This window comes from Hemicordylus capensis, chromosome 1 (assembly GCF_027244095.1).
Source record: "Hemicordylus capensis ecotype Gifberg chromosome 1, rHemCap1.1.pri, whole genome shotgun sequence".
Classification (NCBI taxonomy): Eukaryota; Metazoa; Chordata; class Lepidosauria; order Squamata; family Cordylidae; genus Hemicordylus; species Hemicordylus capensis.
This window is the reverse complement of record NC_069657.1, coordinates 10411351-10432389: the sequence shown is the minus strand read 5'-3', so window position 1 is coordinate 10432389 and position 21039 is coordinate 10411351. Positions and strand designations below refer to the sequence as shown.

At 43.0% G+C, this 21039-nt stretch overlaps 1 protein-coding gene and 1 long non-coding RNA gene across 2 annotated transcripts in view; one reads left to right on the top strand and one right to left on the bottom strand.

Annotated features, from left to right (window-relative positions):
- ARID4A (AT-rich interaction domain 4A) overlaps positions 1-7761 on the bottom strand; it is an 89605-nt gene extending 81844 nt beyond the window's left edge. The window contains exons 1-4 of the mRNA XM_053254231.1: positions 7419-7761; positions 5625-5694; positions 3334-3444; positions 601-666 (exon numbers count right to left, since the gene is read on the bottom strand). Coding sequence (XP_053110206.1) covers positions 601-666; positions 3334-3444; positions 5625-5630 — 183 coding nt within the window. The 5' untranslated portion in view covers positions 5631-5694; positions 7419-7761. The remainder of the gene's footprint in view (positions 1-600; positions 667-3333; positions 3445-5624; positions 5695-7418) is intronic.
- A 136-nt stretch (positions 7762-7897) lies between these two features.
- Positions 7898-16780, top strand: LOC128326758 (uncharacterized). The gene is made up of 3 exons (XR_008308244.1): positions 7898-8386; positions 12948-13268; positions 16498-16780. It is a non-coding gene; the product is annotated as an uncharacterized LOC128326758 (long non-coding RNA).
- The last annotated feature ends 4259 nt before the right edge of the window (positions 16781-21039 follow it).

Here is a 21039-nt window from a genome sequence, read left to right as displayed (position 1 = left end):
GGCACAGAGTGGCGGATGCATCAAAAAAGGTGGCTTAGTGTTTTGGAGCATGCTTCAGTCTTGCTTGTGGCAGTCCAACTTAAAATATATTCAGTTGCAGTGGTTAATAAAAACAGCAGTAAAGCCTTTCAAAGAAACAAAGCAAAAAACCCAGATCTAAAGAATATCAGTAGGACAAGTGAAACTGCTTTCTCTGGATCACGAACTCTGTGACAGCTCAACAGCAAGCATGTGCTATCACTCAATTGTAACTGGGGACTATTCCAGAGGGCTACTCTGAATTTAGAAACTTTGTAACAAATCTTACACGTTTCTGAAACTGTTACATAAATATATATATACCAAACTGTAATGAATCCTAGCATCCTATTTTCTACTACATTTTTCCTTTTTGTGGTTCGTTTCTTTCCCAGTTTCTGTAACTATTTATAGATTTTCTCTCGCAACATTTCAGTGAAAAAAACCTTTTTATTTGGCACCATTTCAAGAAATGAAAACAAATAGGAACATTGCCATCATTTAGCAGGCTTTGAAACAGGCCATCAAGAGGGAAGTTATTTAATGTATTCATCTATTTGGGGGAAAATGCAGCATACATACCCTTAATGGTCCTTTCACTTGGTCATCTTGCACTAACTGTGTTGAATTATCTTGTTTTAAGCTCACCTAAATATTTTAAGGGAGAGTAAGTCAGAACAGCTTTACTTGAACAGTGCTCAAAAGTTACGCATAACTTACAATATATGTCAGCATCCTGATTAAAATTAGCTTTCAAGTGCCAAAGATACTGGCTTGCATACATACAAAATGAAATGAAGAATTTACAAGGAACCTGAGCAACTTCACACTGTCAACTAGTGCATGGCATTTATCTAGCTGCATAATGTAGAACAAGCAAATCAGCCAGGTTTTGTGTTTTTTAAAATAAGAGTATTGCCTAAAGCAAACTTACACAAAGAAGTGGGAAATCTAAATATTTGACAAAAATAGGATGTAGTGGGCCTAGCACACAAAGGTTTATGTAATGATAAATCTGTTAAAGATGCCACAAGATCTAATTATGAAACAAAATAACCATACTATTATGGCTTTACCTGCAATTGTGCTATTAACATGTATCTATTAGATATATACACTTCTACAAGCAGTGACTAATCAAATCACAGCATTTGAAACACCAACAGAACCATTAGTTCTGTCTATCCAATAACAGAGCAGATTACACCAATTTGAACACTCTATGAATGATCCAGGAATTCAAGAACCTATAAATTCTATCATTAAAATATCCTACTGAAAACCTTTCTGAAAAGTTGTGTGCGCACATTATTCAAATTCCCAGACATTAAACAAATGCACATTGTGAATTCCAAAATGAGTTAAGATTCCAATTATTTTATTTTACATCTTCCTTTTCAGCCAAGATTGACTCCTCAAGTCTATGAGAAAGGCATGAACCACTACTGAGGAAGGCAAGCATTTTCCTATCTGCTTCTCTGCCTTTGCTTGTGCCATTTGAGTGAGAGTACCAAAATATCTCCATCTCCCTCTCACTCACTCACACACCCCAAACAATCACTTGTGTTTTCTTGCTCATATTGCTGAAAGTTAATGGAGCTACAATCTATTTTGTGCAAGCTTGTTGCTTCTATCAGTCTTCCAGGGTAGATAAAAATGACTTGTTTTTGATAGCTGTGTTAATCTATTGTTGTAAAAACAATAAGAAAAAATTAGTAACACTGTGTAGACCATTAAGATGTTTTAATGATACATATTTCTTCCACTAAAGCTCATATTCTAATATCATTAACACACCTTGACAAATAGTGCTACAGATTTTTCTTACTGTTTTTAATGGACATTTAAAATTGGATTCCCCCGCATCCCCACCCCTAGTTCTCAGCCTAATAACTTTCACTTTTTAAAACAGGAAGGGGGGGAGAGGAGGGTAGATGCACCATTGAAAGTGTGGGAGCGGGTGGGAAACCCCAGATGCCTCTCTGGTATCTTCAATAGGCCCAACACCTTTTGGATAAAATCCTTTAGCAAGGACACTCTGCTACTGTTGGCAACCGTACTGTTGGAGAGAAGAGCTGGTCTTGTGGTAGCGAGCATGAACTCTCCCCTTTGCTTAGCAGGGTCTACACTGGTCTACATTTGAGAGACTGCATGTGAGCACTTAAGATATTCCTCTTATGGATGGGGCTGCTCTGAGAAGAGCATCTGCATGCTTGGATGCAGAAGGTTGTGTGTTCCCTCCCTGGCTTCTCCAAGTTAGGCCACAGAGAGACTCCTGCCTGCAACCTTGGAAAAGCCTCTGCCAGTCGATGTAGACAATACTGAGCTAGATGGACCAACGGTCTAACACTAGCAAAGTTGTACTAAAATTTGTTGGCTTAAGGCTCTTTTAAAAATAAGTCTTGAAAAGTGCCTGTGACAATCAAGTTTATCCAAAATGTATTGAGCCTAATAAAGACACCAGTGAGGCATCTGAAGGATTCCTCTTCCCCCACCATTTGAAAACCTGGTTTGAAATGAGATTGGACTTAATGCAGACACACAAGCTCTTAACTGAACTTGTGAAATGCTGCTTTTCTTCCTAGAGAGACAACTGTAGGCAAAACATCTTTTCTCTTCAAAAATCCCTTCTCTTTGCCTTTGTGGCAAAGGTCAACAGTGCAATGACGAGAGTCAAGATCTGATTGTCAGAATGAAGCAACATTATGAAACTGGATTGTAGTCCTTATCTTTTACAGACCAGAAGTACTTCCATTGGCACAAGAGATGGGTGATTTTCATCAATTCCACCTTCCCCCCACCCTGATCCGTTGATTGGTCATTCAATCTTCAACAACAGATGGGGAGGGCAGGGGCACACAGGGAGTGGCAGAAAGTGGGTGAATCAGCATAAATCACCTCCTCCTTATGCAAATGGAAGTGCCTATGTTTTTATAGTTATAGTAACTAATAAATATGCAATTTAGGAAATACATAATAATAGAAAGTGCTGACATACAACCTTCCAGTTTTTTCTTAGCAATTGAAATTACCTTGATTTAAATCAATCCACCCTGGATCCCTCCATTGTGATGAAGCAGTAACCCAGCAGCAGGACACATACATTGTATGCAGAAGGTCTCCAGGTTCAGTCCCTGGCACTTCCACTTAAAACAGATCTCAGGGAGCAAGGCTGGGAAAGTCTCTGCCATGAAGAGCCACTGCCAGTCACAACAGGCAATACTGAGTTAGACAAAGTAGTGGTCTGGCTCAACAGAACACAGTTCATCATATTACCTCAGGGCCTTCAACATGCCATCATGAGTTGAATCTTACCTTGACTTTTACCAGCCTCTTGACCGTCTTGATTTTTGCCTCACAGAAGGCACCCCTGTACTTGGCACTGACATCTGTTCCTACTGTCAGGTAGGCAGGCTCATCTGCTGCCTGAAGGAGGAGTGGGGTGGGCAGGGGAGGACAAAGTTCAATTGACAAAAGTATTCAAATGCACTTTATAGGTTTCCAAGCTATTAGCCTAACCTCAGATTAATCATAACTCACAAGAAATTTCTTTACAGGCATTAGCAGTTCTAAAATCTCAAAGACAAACCTTAAATTTTCACACATAACTGACAGAAATAAATGAACATCCTAACACCAGAGAAGGCATATGCATACTTGCAGTCTTTAGAGTGTATTAGAATTAGTTTAATTAATCCATTCTGGGGCAGGGAGAAACACACTTGCCACTAATGAAGTGGGGAAGGTTTTGACCTAAAAGAGCAAATAAATTAATTCAAGCTTTATTATTCACTTCCATCATACCCTAGTCTACTAACTTGGGTCCCAGCGTACAACAACCAATATTTAGAAGAAACCATAAGCACCAGAAATGCAGTATGATCCTGAAAGAGCACTGGAGTAGGTGCCAACACAGCAGCCCATTTGTTAGCAAGTACTTTAAAAGCCTGATCCTATGCCAGCTTAATCAGTTAGTCTCGCTGTGTGTAATGGCGCTTGCTCCCATGTAACTGTACACTGGACTACAGCCTTGGTCCTCCAATGAGGGCACAGGTCATTAAAACATAAAAATACATTTCAAGTTACAGTAAGAGTAGCAGTTGATGATCTGTATCTCAGTAAAACATGTGGCAGTGCTTTACACAAGAGTTCTGCATCACCATAGAAATACATTTTGCCAGGAATCTAGAGCATAGCGCACCGTATTCACTTCAAGTTTAGTGATAAACATAAAATTACCAAATGTATTCATAATCCAGTGAAAAAGTAGGCACAGGTTGAAGTTCAGTTTCACCCCCAGCAGACACACACCCTTCAAGCCAAGCAAGAAAAATGCAATTTCAACTTTTATCAAAAACAAACTTCAGAACAGAAATTTGAAACCACTCTACACACTGTGTGGTGGATGTTTTTTTGATGTTGTTGTTAAAGAAATAGATTAGCACTTTTCCTATTGAATAGATTGTCTCCAATGTTTTATGTTTCAGTTCTTGTGAAGGAGAACACCTGAGTGTGGGGGAGAAGCCTCAATTTATTCCTCAGACTTTCCAGACCAGCAGAAAATATAGCTTCCCAATGAATGCAAACATGTAAAATGTCTTGTGTGTATTTGGCCTGTAGCTGAGTTCTATTTTTACTTACCGTAACTGTTAAAGAATTCTGTTATGGTATGATGAAGCATATTATAGTTAGGAATCTACCAATCTGGTTGCCAGCGGCATGTGTCCCCAACCCTCTGGCAAGCAGGACACACACAGGACCGCACAGATTTCCTTCTCAGAGGTCTCATTTCTACTGCCATTTTCAAGAAGGTAAGGAACTCCTTTTTGAATAGAAAGAGGGGACTCGCATTGTTTCTTACCATCTCCATATTCTAGTATAAATGACAGAAGACCAGCTTCTCTCCTAAGCCCTCTGCCTGTGTGCCAGAACAGGATCTGAGGGAAGAGAGGGTATTGGTGGCAACCACAGATAATGGCTGGCCTATGAGTTAAGCCTAAATTAGTAGATCTCAGATAATAATTATATATCAGAATCTCACCAAGCTGTTTCATGCTACAAATGTCTTGTTCTGTTCATCTCTATTGGCAGACTTTAGAGGCCAAAAATGTTCTCTGAATTGCTACCCCCTTTTTAAACAGATAAGCAAAACAAACATAGTGCTTTGTAAACTCTCAAAAACAAGTACAGAAATAAATATTAAGAAATGTTCAAGGCAGGAATTCAGAGAACAAACCTAAACACTTCTTAGTGCTGCATATGTTCAGATGTCGTAAGTTAACTGAGTTCAAGCAAAGAACACACAGGACATTTTCTTCAATATATGTACATTTTTCCTAATTTTTATGGCACTTCTGTACAATAAAATATATTAAGTTGTATGCAGACTTTATAGGCATCTGAAGTTGTCTAGAGAAGCAAAAGATTGCGTTGTTGGCCCAGGGCCATGTTGACTAACCATATTTCCAACATGTGGTGGTAAACAGGTTGATGCACATTTAAGATTTCAAGGGAAATAAGCACAGGAGTACAAAGGCTAAGGGATCCAGAAAGAAAACAAAAAAATTAAAATTTACTTCAGTAACTCAAGCAACAGTGATATTTACCTTCATATTTAAAGGTTATTTGAGGGATGCCAGCTCAAAAGCTTTTTCTTTACCACAGCTGAAGAAAAATCTATAAGGCAAAAAAAGAGGAGATGGTCAAATACATCCACATGCTTATGACAGCACTCCAGAGAACAGAATTTGCCTACCAAGCCTCTTGTCAATTATAAACACACCCCTCTCATGAGTGTATGCAACACACACCCTCTACATCCCTAAAACACCCACACCAGACCTAATGCACATTGGCAAGGCAAGAGGAAAATGGTGAAGTGAAATATGGGCCTTCTGATGCTCTGGTCAGAGAAATAGCTGCCTCCGATGCCTTCTCCTCCCCACTTCAGCTCGCTCCCTCTCCCTTCGGCATCCCCTCAGCATGACAACATCACCATTGCTCCCTCTCTCTGTGCAATTTGTCAGGAAAGAAGAAACTACACATGCAAGAAGGAAAGAAGTAGGGAGAAAGAAAGGAAGAAGACTGTTGGGGGTCAGATGAATCAATATTATCCAAGAGAAGCAGGATGTCGAGCCTTCGTTTTGTTCCTGCTCAACTTCTAAGAACCTGGAAACAAGGCACCACCCACATGGGTAAAGAAGCTGCCCTCTTTGAAAAGCCCAAGAGGCCAGATCCACACAGACACACCTTCCATTTACCACTCTTCCAGCCTGATCTGCTGCATGTTTACTCAAGAGTACAGTCTTAGTGGGACTTACTAATCCTCAAGCATGCACAGGACTGAAACCTTTGCCAGTGATGTCTCCTCTCCTTGACACCTCACCCGCCCCCCCCCGCCCCCAAATCTGCTCTCTTTAAAATAAAAAGACCTGTCAGAGCTTCCACCTCTTCCTAGCACCCCATCCATCACTCATAGTTAGCACCTAAGCCCTACTTTCCGGACACAGAACCCACCCTCCTTTCCTTTCAAGTCACTTCCCCATAGGCTACGGCTTACCTCCTTCCTCTCCTTCAGCAACCCAACAAGTTTCATGCGACACTCCTGAAAAGCCCAACTCTTCCTCACCACAGAAGGCTGGACTGGAGCTCCTCAGGCCTCTGCATTTATCCCCCAACCAAGAAGGAACCCCCAAACCCTCAACAAGCCTCTCCCCCCTCAGGCCAAGACTATGGCCTGCCTGCACAAGCCCCCTCAGCCCCCCACATGCAGCACTCTTCAGGGATGGGGGGCGGGCGGCGGGGGCCACTGAAATGACAGAGTCAGGAGAAAGAAAAGCAACATGAAGGCAGAAAGGGAACAAGGGTCATAGTTGGCGGAGGAGAACACCCCTCTATCATCTCTCTCTCCCCACCCCCTGAAAGCTTAAGACAGCCAACGTGGTGGGGTTATGTGTGTGTGTGTGTTGTGTGTGTGGCTGGCTGGGAAAGCCCAGGGCGACTTGCCCACCCCCTCCAAGAAGGGAGGCCCCGCGGCTTCCATTCAGATATCTGGCTGGAAAAGCGGGGAGAAAAGAAGCAAGAACACCCCCGTCCCCCTCGGAAGAGAAGGGGACGGCTGAAGAGGGGGCTCCCCAGTCCTGAGGGAAGCAGCCTCCGCTCTCCACTCCGGGGGGCGGAGAGACTGAGCCACCCTTGCCCCCGCCCGCCCGCCCGCCCGTCCTTTTCGAGAGCTCCGAGAAGAAGGAAGATCCCGCCCCGAGGCCGACCCTTCCCTCTCCCGGGGAAGGGAGCGGGGGCTGCTGCAGCCTCCACCGCTGAGGAGACGATCACCGAGCCCGCTCGCCTGCCCACTTGCCCGCCAGTCCTCCCTCCGACAGGCCCCCGCGCTGCAAACTCACGGCCGAGGACGACCCGGGTCCGGTGGCTGCGTACGCCGCCCGCCCCACAGAGCGAAGCAGGAGCGAGGAAAAGGGCGACGATGACGGCGGCGGCTGAGGAAGAGGAGACGGCGGCGGCAGCAGCGGCGGCGGCGGCGACAACGACGGCGGCGGACGTTCCGTTCCGCTTCGCCCCGCCTCGCTCCTCTTCTCCGCCCCCCCGCAGCCCGGACTCGGCGGGCAGAGCGAGGGGCTGGCAGGGGCTGGCGCTCTCCCTCTCTGGCTCGCTCACCACCCAAATAACAAGCTGTTGAGCAGGATCTGCGCTGCGCGGCCTCCTATTGGCTCCTCCCCTGCGCGCGCCTCCCCGCCCGTGACGCCTAAGGGGGCTCTGCCCCTCCCTTATTGGGCGCCGCGCGCGACTCCCGCCTTTCATTGGCAGGCGGAAAGGCACCTTCCAGGAGGCGATTGGGCGAGCGATTCACCCCCCACCACCACTACCCCCGCTTTCCCCTCTCATTCTCTCCTTCCAAAGAGGAAAAGGAGACTTTTCATTGGCCGGAGCCGCAGAACGGCGAAGCCCTGTTGGACGCCAGGGCTTAAAAAGGGAGTGAAGTCAAAGTTTCCACCAATCCCTTTCTTCTCCTCTTCAGGACGGGAAAGGAAGCAAGAAGGCGTCAGGGTCCGGATGCCAAGTGTCGCATGTGGGGATTGGACAGAAGAGGGAAAAGAAAAGGGAGGAGATATGAGAGATGATTGGTTGGTCATCTCCGTCTCATAGAAACGGGAAGACGGAAGGAGGAGCCGAGCGAGTTTGGCGAAGGCAGGCGCCCGCGTCGTGACGCGCATGCGTCCGAGGGGCCTTGGGGGTTTATTTTTCTTCCCTTCAGCCGGCGCCATTTTGTGCGCTCTTCAGTCACGTCTTAATCTTGTTTCGTTGGGGTGACCGGAGACGGAGAAGAAGCAGCGGCTGCGGTGCCTTTTCTGAGGTAATCCAAGCCCTATTCAGAATCAACGCGAAGAAAGGTGTTGGATGATACGGCGAGAACCCCGGGCAAGAAACCACCGCTTTCGTATCGCGGTTGGAGGGACTGAGGCGAGGAAACCGTTGCCTGGCAAAACTGCTCCGCGGGCCCCGCGTAGGAATGCGTGGAGGGGCGGGGCCGAGGGGGCGGAAGCGGGGTGTGATGTCAGCGCTGACGTAGTTGCTATTAAGGGGCGGGATTTCCTTTTCTTTCCTCTTTTCTGTTTCTCGAGTTGCCTGCGGAGGATGGAAACAGCCGGGCGTCCCGTGGAAGCTCTTACTCATGCGGAGGGTCATGTGTTCCCTTTTAAAGTCGCGTGTTTATTAATGCAAATATTTCTTGTGTTTTCGGCCCTTTCCTGTTTCAGTGATTCTTTCCTTGTTTCCCGTCTTAATGTTTTTGTGAGCTGCTGCTTCGGGTGTTGTGACAGAAGAAACACAGGGTAGACATACAATGGCGAAGGAATGAAAGCGGTCGTCTCCCCCACCTTCCACCCACTCCGCTTTTTTTAAAGGAATGACGCTTTATGCGGTAACAAACTACTAGCAATCTTTTTCTTTCTCTTCCTTTTTGATCTGTTCAAAAGAGGAACGATCTTGTGCTATCTCAGAAAAGTATCAGATTTATTGTGTTGGCTATGCGCTGTGGCAGATGCATATTTTATAGAGAGGAAGAGAGCGAGCTTAAACAACTTTCCAACATGAGTAAAAAGCCATGAAACATAAGCAAGGAAGTAGATCTGCTTCCATTGTTTATATATTTCTTTCTACATACACACCATGTGTGTGCAGAAGTGGATTAAGCTTTTTGCCGTCTGTAGGCAACAAAAATCTGCCTAGATCAAGGGGTTTGGTGGCTATACTGTTAAAGGGGAATCTTTGCCATATTGCCCTTTACAAGTAAAGAGCTGGGTGGGAGGAGTTAAGTCTCTTTTTCTCTGCACACAGGGCCCCATGTTAGGAGCTCCCGCCTCCATCCTTCTGCCATCCTGATGTGTAGTGGTGGTTTTTAAAAGGTAGAGAAGGAAGATTTAACTTTGCCCGACCCAAGCCCTCTACTTGCACACCACTCCCAAAATTTGTCACCATATGCAAGTGCCTATATTTCCTGTGCATTAATCTGCCCATGTGTGTGTTTGTGAGTGAAATTATTATTATTATTATTTTTATTATTATTATTATTACATTTATATCCTGCTCTTCCTCCAAGGAGCCCAGAGCGGTGAACTACATACTTAAGTTTCTCATCACAACCACCCTGTGAAGTAGGTTAGGCTGAGAGAGAAGTGACTGGCCCAGAGTCACCCAGCAAGTATCATGGCTGAATGGGGATTTGAACTCGGGTCTCCCTGGTCCTAGTCCAGCACTCTAACCACTACACCACGCTGGCTCTCTTCATGTATTGCATTGCTCTTCATGTATCTGACAAAGGGGGCTGTAGTATGTAGCAGCAAAAATGAAGATTCTTCTAGATCTTAAAGATGAATACAGCTGGAATTTAGACTTAGGTAATGACTTCAGAATGTATTCTGGATGAAGGTTCTTGTCCAATCACCATGCATGATGTTTCCCTTCTCTTGACCCGTATGCTGACATGTCTGGGCATTGCTAATTTCTGAACATTTATCCTAGAAGAGTGAGAAGGTATGTGTGGCAATCATCCCATGATGTAGTCTCTTTCTTTTTGGTCTTGTTTTGCATTTCTAGCACATAAAAGTTTTTCAGATAGCCTTAAAGCCAAAAGAACATTTTAAGATGATGAGCCAGAAAAGGGTTACAGAAGTTGTTTTTTCTTAGCCCTTGAATGATCAGCAGCAGGGGCAGGTGGGCTAGTTTTGCTATCCAACTTGCAATGTAGCCTTAAACATAAGTTCCAGAAAGGGATGATGTTACAAATGCCAAGACAAAATGGTTGAAAAATCTCTAAATGCTACTTCCCCCCCCCTTCATTATTTTGTGAAGGGATGGGAAGATAGTACAGTGGCCTTGTCTTGCTGATGGTGAGAGAATATGGGTGGAACAATTGTACTCTTCCCCCCGCCCACCATACAGGAGTGGGGGTTGCAATTTAAAGTGAAAAAGTGGTAACCTGTTATGAATACATAAGAGGCTTGCCTTTTTCAGTGCCACCCTTTCCCTGTGGATGAGCTGGAGAATTTTAATCCATTGACAATTGAGACGACTGGTTATGGAGCTAGAGCGTAGGGATTTCATTTGTATAGCTATATTAAAACTATGTGGAAATATGTGAGGTTTACTACTAGATCGCTTCTTAAGATATTCTCTTTTTCAGATTGCAGTTCATGTCAGTCCACTGTCAGTTGACTTACAAGTGTTGCAGTAGCAGGTAGCACTTTTATAGCTTTTGAATGTTCACATGCAGTATCTCAGTTGGTCTTATGACAACCCCATGGAGACTGAGGCTGTAAGGAAGTGGCATGCCTCAAGGTTCTAACTAGGGAACTCCTGATTCATAGCTTAGTTTCTTAGCCACTATGCTATGTTCTAGTAGCTCTGACTTTTTAGGTAGATAATGTAAGAAGCTAGCCTAAGCAAGCTTTTAGAAGTAGTTATTGAAGTCTGTAATAGCCACCAGATGAAACATGCTGCAAGTTTGTCAGGTTTGGGTAGTGAAAATTGTCTTCGAGTATTTTTATTGCTTGTTTAGTTGGGACTGATGTATTGCATAACTATCTTTGGAAGGACTTTGTATTGCCTTGTGTCTGCAGTACATGTAATTTCTCCATTAGTTAGAGCCACATTGTGTGTCCTTGTTACTTTAAGGACATTTTCTTCTAGAAAGGTCAGCATAGCACTTTCTGAATTGCCTGTTTCCCAAAGGTGAGAGAAGGCACCTCTTGAGAGTATTTAAATAGTTTGAATGAATTGGCACATTGCATAAATGTATTGCTGTTCTGCTAACTTGCATCTCCTGCATTTGGCACAACAGTTGTCGGGTCACCCAGAATTGCAGCACATATGAGTGTGAAACAGCTACTCATCTCCATGTTTTCAGTAATTGTCATTCATGACACACAGGCTGAAATGAGGTGGGGAAAGGATGCACTTCCTCATTCATAATTACTCTTTTTACTTTGAGCGATACCTAACACCTTGGTTTTTGTACTCATGCTGCAGGGCTCCACAAATTTTTGGCTGGCCTTGGTAGCCAGGTATTATGTGTTGTCTCAGTTGATCTCTTCCTTCCCCCTCAGTCCCCTGGCATGTGCAGAAAATATCAGGGGAATGACTGGATCACCTTTTCAATTAACTCTAGGTTTTCATCACTCATTGAAATAGCAAAAGAGGCTTAAAATCTCTCCAAAAGCTGGATGCAAAGTGAGATGACCTCGCTGTCATATGTGCCAGAGAATTTGGGGAGGGGTGAAGCACTTCTTGCACCCACAATGATCTTTCCTAGTTTTGTGCTATGGAGATCTTGGAGGGAGAAGAACGCTTCTCTTGCTATGAGCTGGATAGTTGGATCAGACTGCTGGATAGTTGGATCAGACTGCTGAAAGAGAACTATTGTTACTAATACCTGGACAAGTTGTAGACACTGGTGTAGTGAGGTATGCCCCCCTCGAGGGTACGGAATACCTGAAAGTGAGGCCCAGAGCCATTAGGCTTGTAAAGTGTTGTTTTTAATTGTATTTTAATTGGTTTTAAATAGTTTTAATCTTTTGAATTGTTTTTATATTGTGTTAATTGTGGGTTTTATAACTTTTTAAAAGTTGTATACTGCCCAGAGCCTCTGGATGGGGCGGTTTATAAATGTAATAATAATAATTAGGATCCTGAAGCAGGTGACTTCTTCCTCGCTTATTCAGCAAAGGCATGGGTGAGTTGGATGCTCCTTTGCAGAAACTTCTCATGGCTACACTTTGGATTTGTGGGAGTGAGTGCTCTCCTGAGTGATTTGGCAAGAGCTTCCACTCTGTTCTAGTGGTGTTGAACCTGTGTGTGGTCTTGGAGGCCAAGATGTTTTGTTATCTTCTCCTTTCTAATGCCAGAATCGGGATTAGCACTTCAATCCACACGTTAATTTTTGTACATGACTGTGTGCAAGGATCTCTACCTGCTCTCTTGGGAACCTTTGCAGAGCTGGGATGGTGGTATAAATTGAGAAGCTGAGGCTGAGTGTAAAATGCTTGAGCAACTGCACTATGGCCTAAATTCTATTCCACAAATTACTAGTGCCTTATTTAATCTAGCATACAGCATTATAAAATCATTCTTATACATAAAGTATTTCATATGATGATAAAACCTTTACATATGAAAAAGATGATGTGTGAGTTGGCTTATGTATGGTTCACAGTGGATTTTATCATCTCTGTATGTGAAGGTTTTATATGAAATATCTGCTGTATAAGTGGTTTTATAATACTGTATATGATGAATGCTAGATTAAATAAGGATTTGTACTTGAGGATTTAAATTCTATTTGGGGTTCTTCACACATCGTTGCCGCCGTTTTGGAACCCGTATAAAGTCTTGGTTTAATATACGTTTTTCTTTCACAGCAGTTCTGCACATAGAAACTTGATACAATGAGGCACCAGAAAGACTTGTTCACCAAGGTAGTGGCTAATAGAACTGGAGCACTGACGATGTACCTTGTAAAAAAGCCCTTGATGTGAAATGACATCCACACAAGAGAAGGATGTTGTCGTGAAGGAACTGCGAAATGCAATTCAAGAGGAAGAGAATCAGCACAAAACATAAAATGAGCAGGATGTCAAGAGAATTGCTGCACTCGAAGCATCGATGAAGTTAAGGTGGTTGTAAATACAACTGAGGCAGTGGGCCTTCATGCTGAGGCAGAAAAGTTGTGCACGAGACAGGTTAGTTGGATGGGTTCTGTGAATACCAGTTGGAATAGCCCACCAGGTTAACATCTTTAGGTGCTGTGAGGATTACACGTAGTAGGAAGCATAGTTGCATTCTTGGTAGGTGGATCAGAGCTATGGATTTTATACACCATGAGACTAAAGGAATCCTTGTCTTCTTGGTTCCATGTAATATTCTAATTTTCTGAGATTGTGGATTTGGGGTTTTCATGAGCTGTACGCCATGATCATCACAATTATAACAAATTAAGGCTTGACTTATCTCGCTTTGCATGTAATGCGTCTGTATCATATATCAGTTTCACCTTTTAATTTGCATTACTGAAATTAATGGACTTTTGCACGATATTCTAATTTTCCGAGTTTCACCTGTACCTGGAAATGCTTTCACTTAAGTTCTTAAGCAATTTGGGCTTAAGGTACTGAGACTTTTTGTAACAGTTCTCTAAATAGGTGTTTGTTTCCTACACATAGGAAGCAAAAAGGGAAGGAAAATTAGTGGGTGGGGGAGGGATTTAAACAGCAAGAAGAAATGAAACTGGGTTTTTACTTTCCTCTTGCTTCTGTTCTGTGTACCATCCCAGTTGAACTAAAAAGGGGCACTACTAAAAGTTTGATGTTAAACTAATCTGTGTTTGCATGTTGGGTGTCTATTTATGGATAATGCTTCTGGCCACTCACTAAGTGTTCACTGAAAAGTGAATGTCAGTTGAATAGTTTAAGAGAAGGCTGTAATCCCACACTTGTAACACAAATGCATGAAAACTGGATGCTTTTCTAGAAACAAAATGGCTTTGCTCAAATGTTTGAGCTTTACTGGAGTGAGCCTCGAGCTTGAGCACTTTCTCTCTTACTTAGCAAACCCTGGTTGGCCATTACATCTGAACCAACAAACCATGGCTTGTGCTTTCTCCTCCAAATCAGAAGTGCAAACCTTGTGAAAGAAGGAACAAATAAGGCTGTGGCTTGCTTACATAATGCCAGCCTATGGTTTGTCATTCAGTCAAGGTTAATCCAATATAAGTAAGCTTCCATGTTACATTTTATTCAAAGTCCATACAGTGGGCTACCTTGGGAATAGCTTTGTGCATTAATTGCTGGAAATAATTATAAATACAACCTGTGTGTACATCCAAATTCCCTGCCATGGGGTAGCTGTGTAATTTTCCACTTGCCTGCAGTGAGAAGCAAATTCCCCAGGCCGGAAGCTAAGTATGTTGCTTGGCAAATTGTGCTTTCTTCTGTTGTTATCCTTTGTCCCTCTTGCTAGTTTTGACACTCAGCCTTTCTTCTACCCACTTCATTGGCATTTGTTGTTATAGTATTATGGATTGTGGTATTGCCCTTCAACAGTGATTTGGGGTAGCTTCTAAAATGTTATGATAATGAAATACAAAACACAATCAAAGCAATATAAAAACATAACTACCATCTCTACTTCATGTCAGTAAAGAGCAATGCAACTCTATAGCAGCTGTTTGTGCTGTACTCCTTCTTCCTTACATTTTTTTTGGTGTGTTGGCTGTGATGAAAGATGGCTGTATCTAACAAAGATAGGACCAGATAATACTCTGTTGTGGAATCAGCAAGTAAAAAATGTGAACTAGACTGCTTTTCTGCTTGGTGGCTGAAGCTAGTTCTTCCCTCTTACCTTCCTCACTTATCTTGTTTCAGCATCTGAGTAGAAGGAGGTAATGCTCCATTTGTGGTTGTCCATAGTTCTAGCAATGTCAAATACTGCTGTGAGCCATGCCGGACAGTAGGTATGAGTCAGTCTCTCTCTCTCTCTCTCTCTCTCTGGTATTCTTAGGGCTCCAAAGCACGCAAAGTGATTAGTCCTGAAATGTCATGTATCTTGCACTGGAATGCAATGTCCCCTTCAAAAAGAGCTGGATACCTAAATGAGGTAACCAGTTTTTGTAAACCAAGCAATCTTTTCTGGTCTCTGATGAATGCCACAACAAAAAAAGAAATAGAAATTATCTTATCTGATGTTTTGGCAGCACTGACTAAATCCAGAATGCATGATTTAAACCTGGTTAATGTGCTACTGGAGAGTGTGATAGTTAGTTTCTGTGCTGCTTAGATAATATTAAAATCTTGTATTACCTACAGCAGAATTTCCCCTTATCTTTCTAGTAAGTGTTACAGGAGTGCCTGGGCAAGGAAAAGTGGCAACCAAACTGTTTACTCCAGTGCAGTTGTCTGAATCTCTTTGCTCTCTGAAAATTGCTCTGAGCCCTAGTTGCATGTGTTAAGATTACTTGTTATAATGATACTTCAATTACACCAGGAACGTGTCTCTCTCCTGTTGCTGGATTTGGTGAAAAATTCACCAGCTCTTGTTCAGGCACTTGAAAATTGGCTCAACTAGTTCATCTTTCTCAGCAAGCTCCTCATCCAGGCTTCTGTTTGCATGGCTTCATTCCCCACCTCCTTGGTACAGCCACTTGGCCTGTGCAAGCAGATTACTTAGCAAGAGAGGCTTTGATCTGTAGTTGCCTGCCTAGGACTTGTAAGTCTGTTGTCTTCGTCTTTCTTTGTATCATGTGTTTCAGGATGTAAACTTGCCTTGCTTTGTTGTTGCAAGTCAAAATAGGCACCCCCTCCCCCCAGGTTCAAACAATGTTGCAGATATTGTGGAAGTAAATGTTTTACTTCTGGCTCTCATCCAAGCTGCTTACAGAAACTCCCCAGTAACTTGCTTCCTTGTTCTCTCCTGGATACTCTGCTTATGCATTGCATAAGAATAACTTAACTGCATGATGTTAGATAGCGAACTGCAGTTTTGTGTGAACAATGTAGACTTTTCTGGGAAGTGTGGCTTTTCATTTGCCAGATTGACACAAGACTATTTTACTCTGATTTGTCAATTTCCTCTCACCTCTTGGCATGGAAGAACAGCTGAAGCTGTTAATTACTACTGTTATTGGTGATGTAAGAATATCTATATACCATCGTTGAATAAATTAATTTACATAGAAAATGATTCCCTATTCCAAGGACTCACAATCCAAAAAGAAGCACAAGGGAAACGGCAGCAACAGCTGCTGGAAGAGACACAACGCTGGGCTGAACAGGATAGTTACTCTCCCCTTGTGAAATATGAGAGCGACTGATTTAAAAGGCGCCCCTCTGCCACTGAGCAAGGGATTAATATCACTCTACTTTATATTTTGATGGTATTGGTGTGATTTTGTAACCTTAATCTCTGTTCCAACAGGCATGGCTTTCAATGTGGTATACTCATGAAGAAGAATAAAGCAACTCTTCCCAGGATTTGGACCAGCCTGAGCTTGTGTTCATGGCCACAGTCAAGGATGAAGCGTCAACTACGTTACTCACGAAAAAGTCTGCTTGTATGATTGCTCTTCCTCTGTAGTTGTGATACTCCTGTCCAGAAGAGAATTGCTGCAGTCTTAAGTGTGCTGAGAGTTGCTTTTGAGATGGAGCGCTATCAAGGCTAACACTGATGCTCTGTGGTAGAATAAAATCACGTTTGTTTATGTTCTGAGTTGCCTTTTGTTCCACACTTCATCAGTTAATAGTTTGGACAAACATGAATGCTTCAGATTCTCTTCTAAAGCCAGGGCTCAAAGAGGGTTGTGGGTATGTTGTGTAAGAGTGTCCAACTTGGGCTTCTCATTTTCTTCTGCTGCTCTTAGAGTGTTCCTAAAGGGGCTTTAAGATGGAGGACCACCTTGGTGAGCAGCAAAGGAGCTGCAGTTGAAAGCGTCCACTCGGGTAGGCTGCAGTGCCTGCAGAAGCTCACTCTGGATTTGCAAAAGGTTCTCCGATACATTTCATAGAATGGATAGAATAAGTCTCCAAGATACTCCCTCCTATGCTAAATAATGCAGGAGAAAATGCTTTTACAAGTCTAAACCTCTAGCTCCTAGTCAAACTACTTAATCTTTTACCACCTAAGCATTTAGGGGGAAAGCCTTTGCTTATCTACTTCCTTATTCACCCGAGGGCTGTATTAGAAATAAAGTTTCTAATAGATTAGTTGGTGTGCTCTGCCTCCATTATTTGGAGGGGGTATTTATCCCCCGAGTCCAAAACTCTTGGCAAATTGGGTTTTTAGGCATTGCAGTGTCAGAATTCTTCCTTCAGGCAGGACTGGAGGCTTGCTTTAAAATGGAAGTTAAAATAATCGAGATTTATGGAACTAAGAGTTACAGGTCAGATGCTTATTGCCTAAAGAAATACAGCTTGTCACTACCACATGGAAGTAAATATTAGGTTTGTTCCTCACCTTTTCCACTTTCAGATGACTTGATGCATGTAATTTTCAAAAAAGGTTAGCTGTTGTCTGTTATTGCTGGTCAATGACTAGAATAAAGATATCTATCTGTCTATCAAAAAAACAAAATGCAGACTGAAGAAGGGTTTGCTGTGGATCTACCACCTTGGTCAGTTGCATTCATCCCTATTCTTGGCTCAACTCACCAGTGATTACCCAGTTGCTGCCAACTTCTCTGTTCTAGCTACATTTCTGAAAGGGGAATGGGAATAGCAGTTTGGTCTTGGGAAGAGTACACAAAAACAAATACACTACTGATGCTGCTGCTAGTACACTACCGCTGAGATACGATCCTCCCTACCTCTGGCAGTTTTCAAAAAAACACCTTAAAACCCATCTTTTTGCCCAAACTTTCTCAGCTTCCTAAAAAATTTTGGGGTTCTAAGCTCTGGTTTACTTTTAAATTGTTTTAAGTTTTTTGTATATGTTTAACTGGTTTTGTTATTGTTAAACACCCAGAGATGAAAATTTGTGGTGGTGTACAAATTTGATAATACAATAAAACAAATAAAAATAATGTTCAATCTTGCTAGCAGCTGAATGGCCACCATGATCTTCAGCTGCCCACAGGGGAACCAGCCTCAGAGTAGGTGCTCAGCTTTGAGGCTGATTCCCCTGTGGGCAGACTGGATTTGATTGGATTACTTTGACTGGATTTTCACACTTACTTCCTCTTCTAGTGATATTAACAGTGGAGTTGTTGGGAGTTCTTGTATATTACTTCGACTAGTAGATGGCAGTCTGTTACATCAATATTCAGTCACTTTTTGACTAAGTTCCACAAAGCAGCAAAGGACTGAACTATGCTTTGAATGTTTTGGGGGAATAAAGACTTACTGTGATTGAAGAGGTTCTGGCAGTTGCATGCAGCCTGCCCCTGTGAATAAATGTGTTGTGATGCTTCGTGCCCTTGCACAGTATTGGTGAATTAAAGAGATTTCTAGCACAAGCCAAGTATGGACATGCCCTTTATCTTGGCAACTGGCAGGTTTTTCTGGCATAGCACAATACGGCACAAGTTGCACAGCATCAAACTGACTGTTTTCCCCCACCCTCATAAATACATTTGTATTCCATCTTTCCTCCACTGAGAGGGTGGCATACAGATGTGGAGATTTGTTGTACACAGAAGCAACCAGTTCTTCTGTAGAAGTGATCCTGCCTCTAATGACTCTGAAAAACCTAAGATTGGTTCAGGACTGGACAAGCTACCTTAAAGTGGTGTTCGGAAGGTCATATTGGCATGTAACTGGATATGTAGTACAAATCTTTCTGTTGCAGGTTATATTAACTTTCTCATTGCTGCCACTTAAAGTAAGGAATTACTGCTGAACTGCTACAAATGAAAGCAGTCTGCCTATGTGCTGCTTAAGCTGTCAAGATCAAAGGAACAGTATTGTCCTGTAAAAATGACCAGCTTTGCAAACACCCTTTTCCTGCTCACCCTTTTCCTGCTCAATGACCAGTGCAAAACTGAACTCATGCTAGGAGGGACAGAACTGTACCCAAGACATTCAAATTGCACTTGAGTCACCAAGGGGACCCTTAACATATACAGCAGTAGGGAATGTTGGCACTGTTACAGTAGTGTTAATTGTTGCCTCTTAGCAATGGGCATTTATCAGCCAGCTGCCAGTGTGCAGCAGTTTGAAGTTACCTGGTTCTATAATCTGTTAGACTGAATGTACTTACATGAACTGCTTTTGGAAGTATTTTCAACTGGAGGGTAGTAGGAGAAAGTAAAATGTTAGGATAAAGCAGCATCCACAATGGTGCAAGCTATTGCCTCTCTCCATCCAGAGTCCCCTGAAATGCAACATCATCATCTAAGGCATAGATGGCTGAAAGGGGAGGGAAGAATTTCCAGAAGCTAGGCAGACTTGCCGCTGTTGGTAGAAGGTGACTCCACTAGGTTTATGGGAATTCCCCCACCCTGCAGCCATCTGTGCTGTCAAGGGCCCTTGAACGGTGTTGGAGAACTGCAGTGGCTGAAGAGACAGGGTAGGGAAACTGGCTTGTACTTGTGCCACTGTGGATGCAACCCAATACATTTCTCTCTTTCAGAAATTGTAGGTTAACTGGACATATTTTATGAAAGTTTTTAGTTAGTTCTGCCTCCTGTGGCCATGTTTAATATGTAAGCAGGAAGCAGATGACAAATCTGATGGGATGAGGTCATAGAACGTAAACATGCCCTTGTCTACATCTGTGCAAGTACATAAAAAGTATTAGGGAAGTAACAGCATTAACAGAAATACAGCTTCATACGGAAGTTGCTTTCCTGGCACAGGAAGCAATGTTATCCTCAGAGTACTAGAAATGCAGTCAGCTTGTGTAATTTCCCCCTCCCCTTTGAATTTCAATAACTAAATTGCAACTTGTTTTGCAAGAGCTGTGACAAGAGCCTTTAAATCCCTGTGTAGGGTGTTGGTGGGGAATAAATGTCAGGAAATATTTCCACAGCAGCTTAGGGAGAGTGTGAAATATTGCTTTGTATTAGCTTTGTTTATATAGTAACACTTGGTTGCAATGAGAAATTACCTTGTGTGCATTGAAGTTAGTTACATTGTAACTTGTGAAGGGTTTGTTTACTTGACTGGCTGGTTCTAAGCTTATCCGTTTACAGTAGGGGTTTTGGTGGCATCCTAAACTGTCCAATGATAAGGTTCCATAGAAGGGCTCTTAACCAATCACAGTAGTATGTGCTTTGCAGGTGAAAGCCAATCAAAACATGAAAGCTGGGCTATGATTGGCTGGGCCTACCTGAACATTCTAGGGTGTAGAATATAAGTAGGAGAACTGAACAGGCTCACAGGGAGAAATGGCTGAAATGTCAGAGCTCTAGAGCAGGGATTCCCAACCTGTGGTCCTCCAGATGTTGCTGAACTACAACTTCCATCCCCATCCACAAATTGTAGCTGGGGATGATGGGAGTTGTAGTTCAGCAAGATCTGGAGGACCACAGGTTGGGAACCCCTATCCTTGAGGAAAAGAGCTAAAGAAAGGAAGATTAGACAGCAGAGGGCAGACACTGAACAGCTGGTCACTGGGAACTTAGGCTAACTCTACCTGAATAACTGCAAAAGAGTCAAGTGTCTGGCCTGAGTTCCTCCCCTAAGGAGCTTAGTCACTTCTTCTCTAGAAAGCTGAGCAGCTGGCTAGCAAAGATACCTCCATCGAGTAATCTGCAAATTAAGTAGTTAACTAGGCATAGAACACCAGATTGAAGACTTTGTGCCTGCAGCAACAGACAAGGTAAAGACCCAGAACAAAAGCTGAGCAGCTGCAGGGGTCCAGCATTCCAAGGCTAGCTGCCTTGACTACTACCAGAGGCCCGGGAAGGAAGAGAGGTCTTGTTCTGAGGTTTGCATCAAGTTGCCTTAGTGAATGGTGTTGTGGTAGAGGAAATATGGACCAGATTTGGGTAGGAATTGGAACTAAGGCAGTCAAAGGCAAACC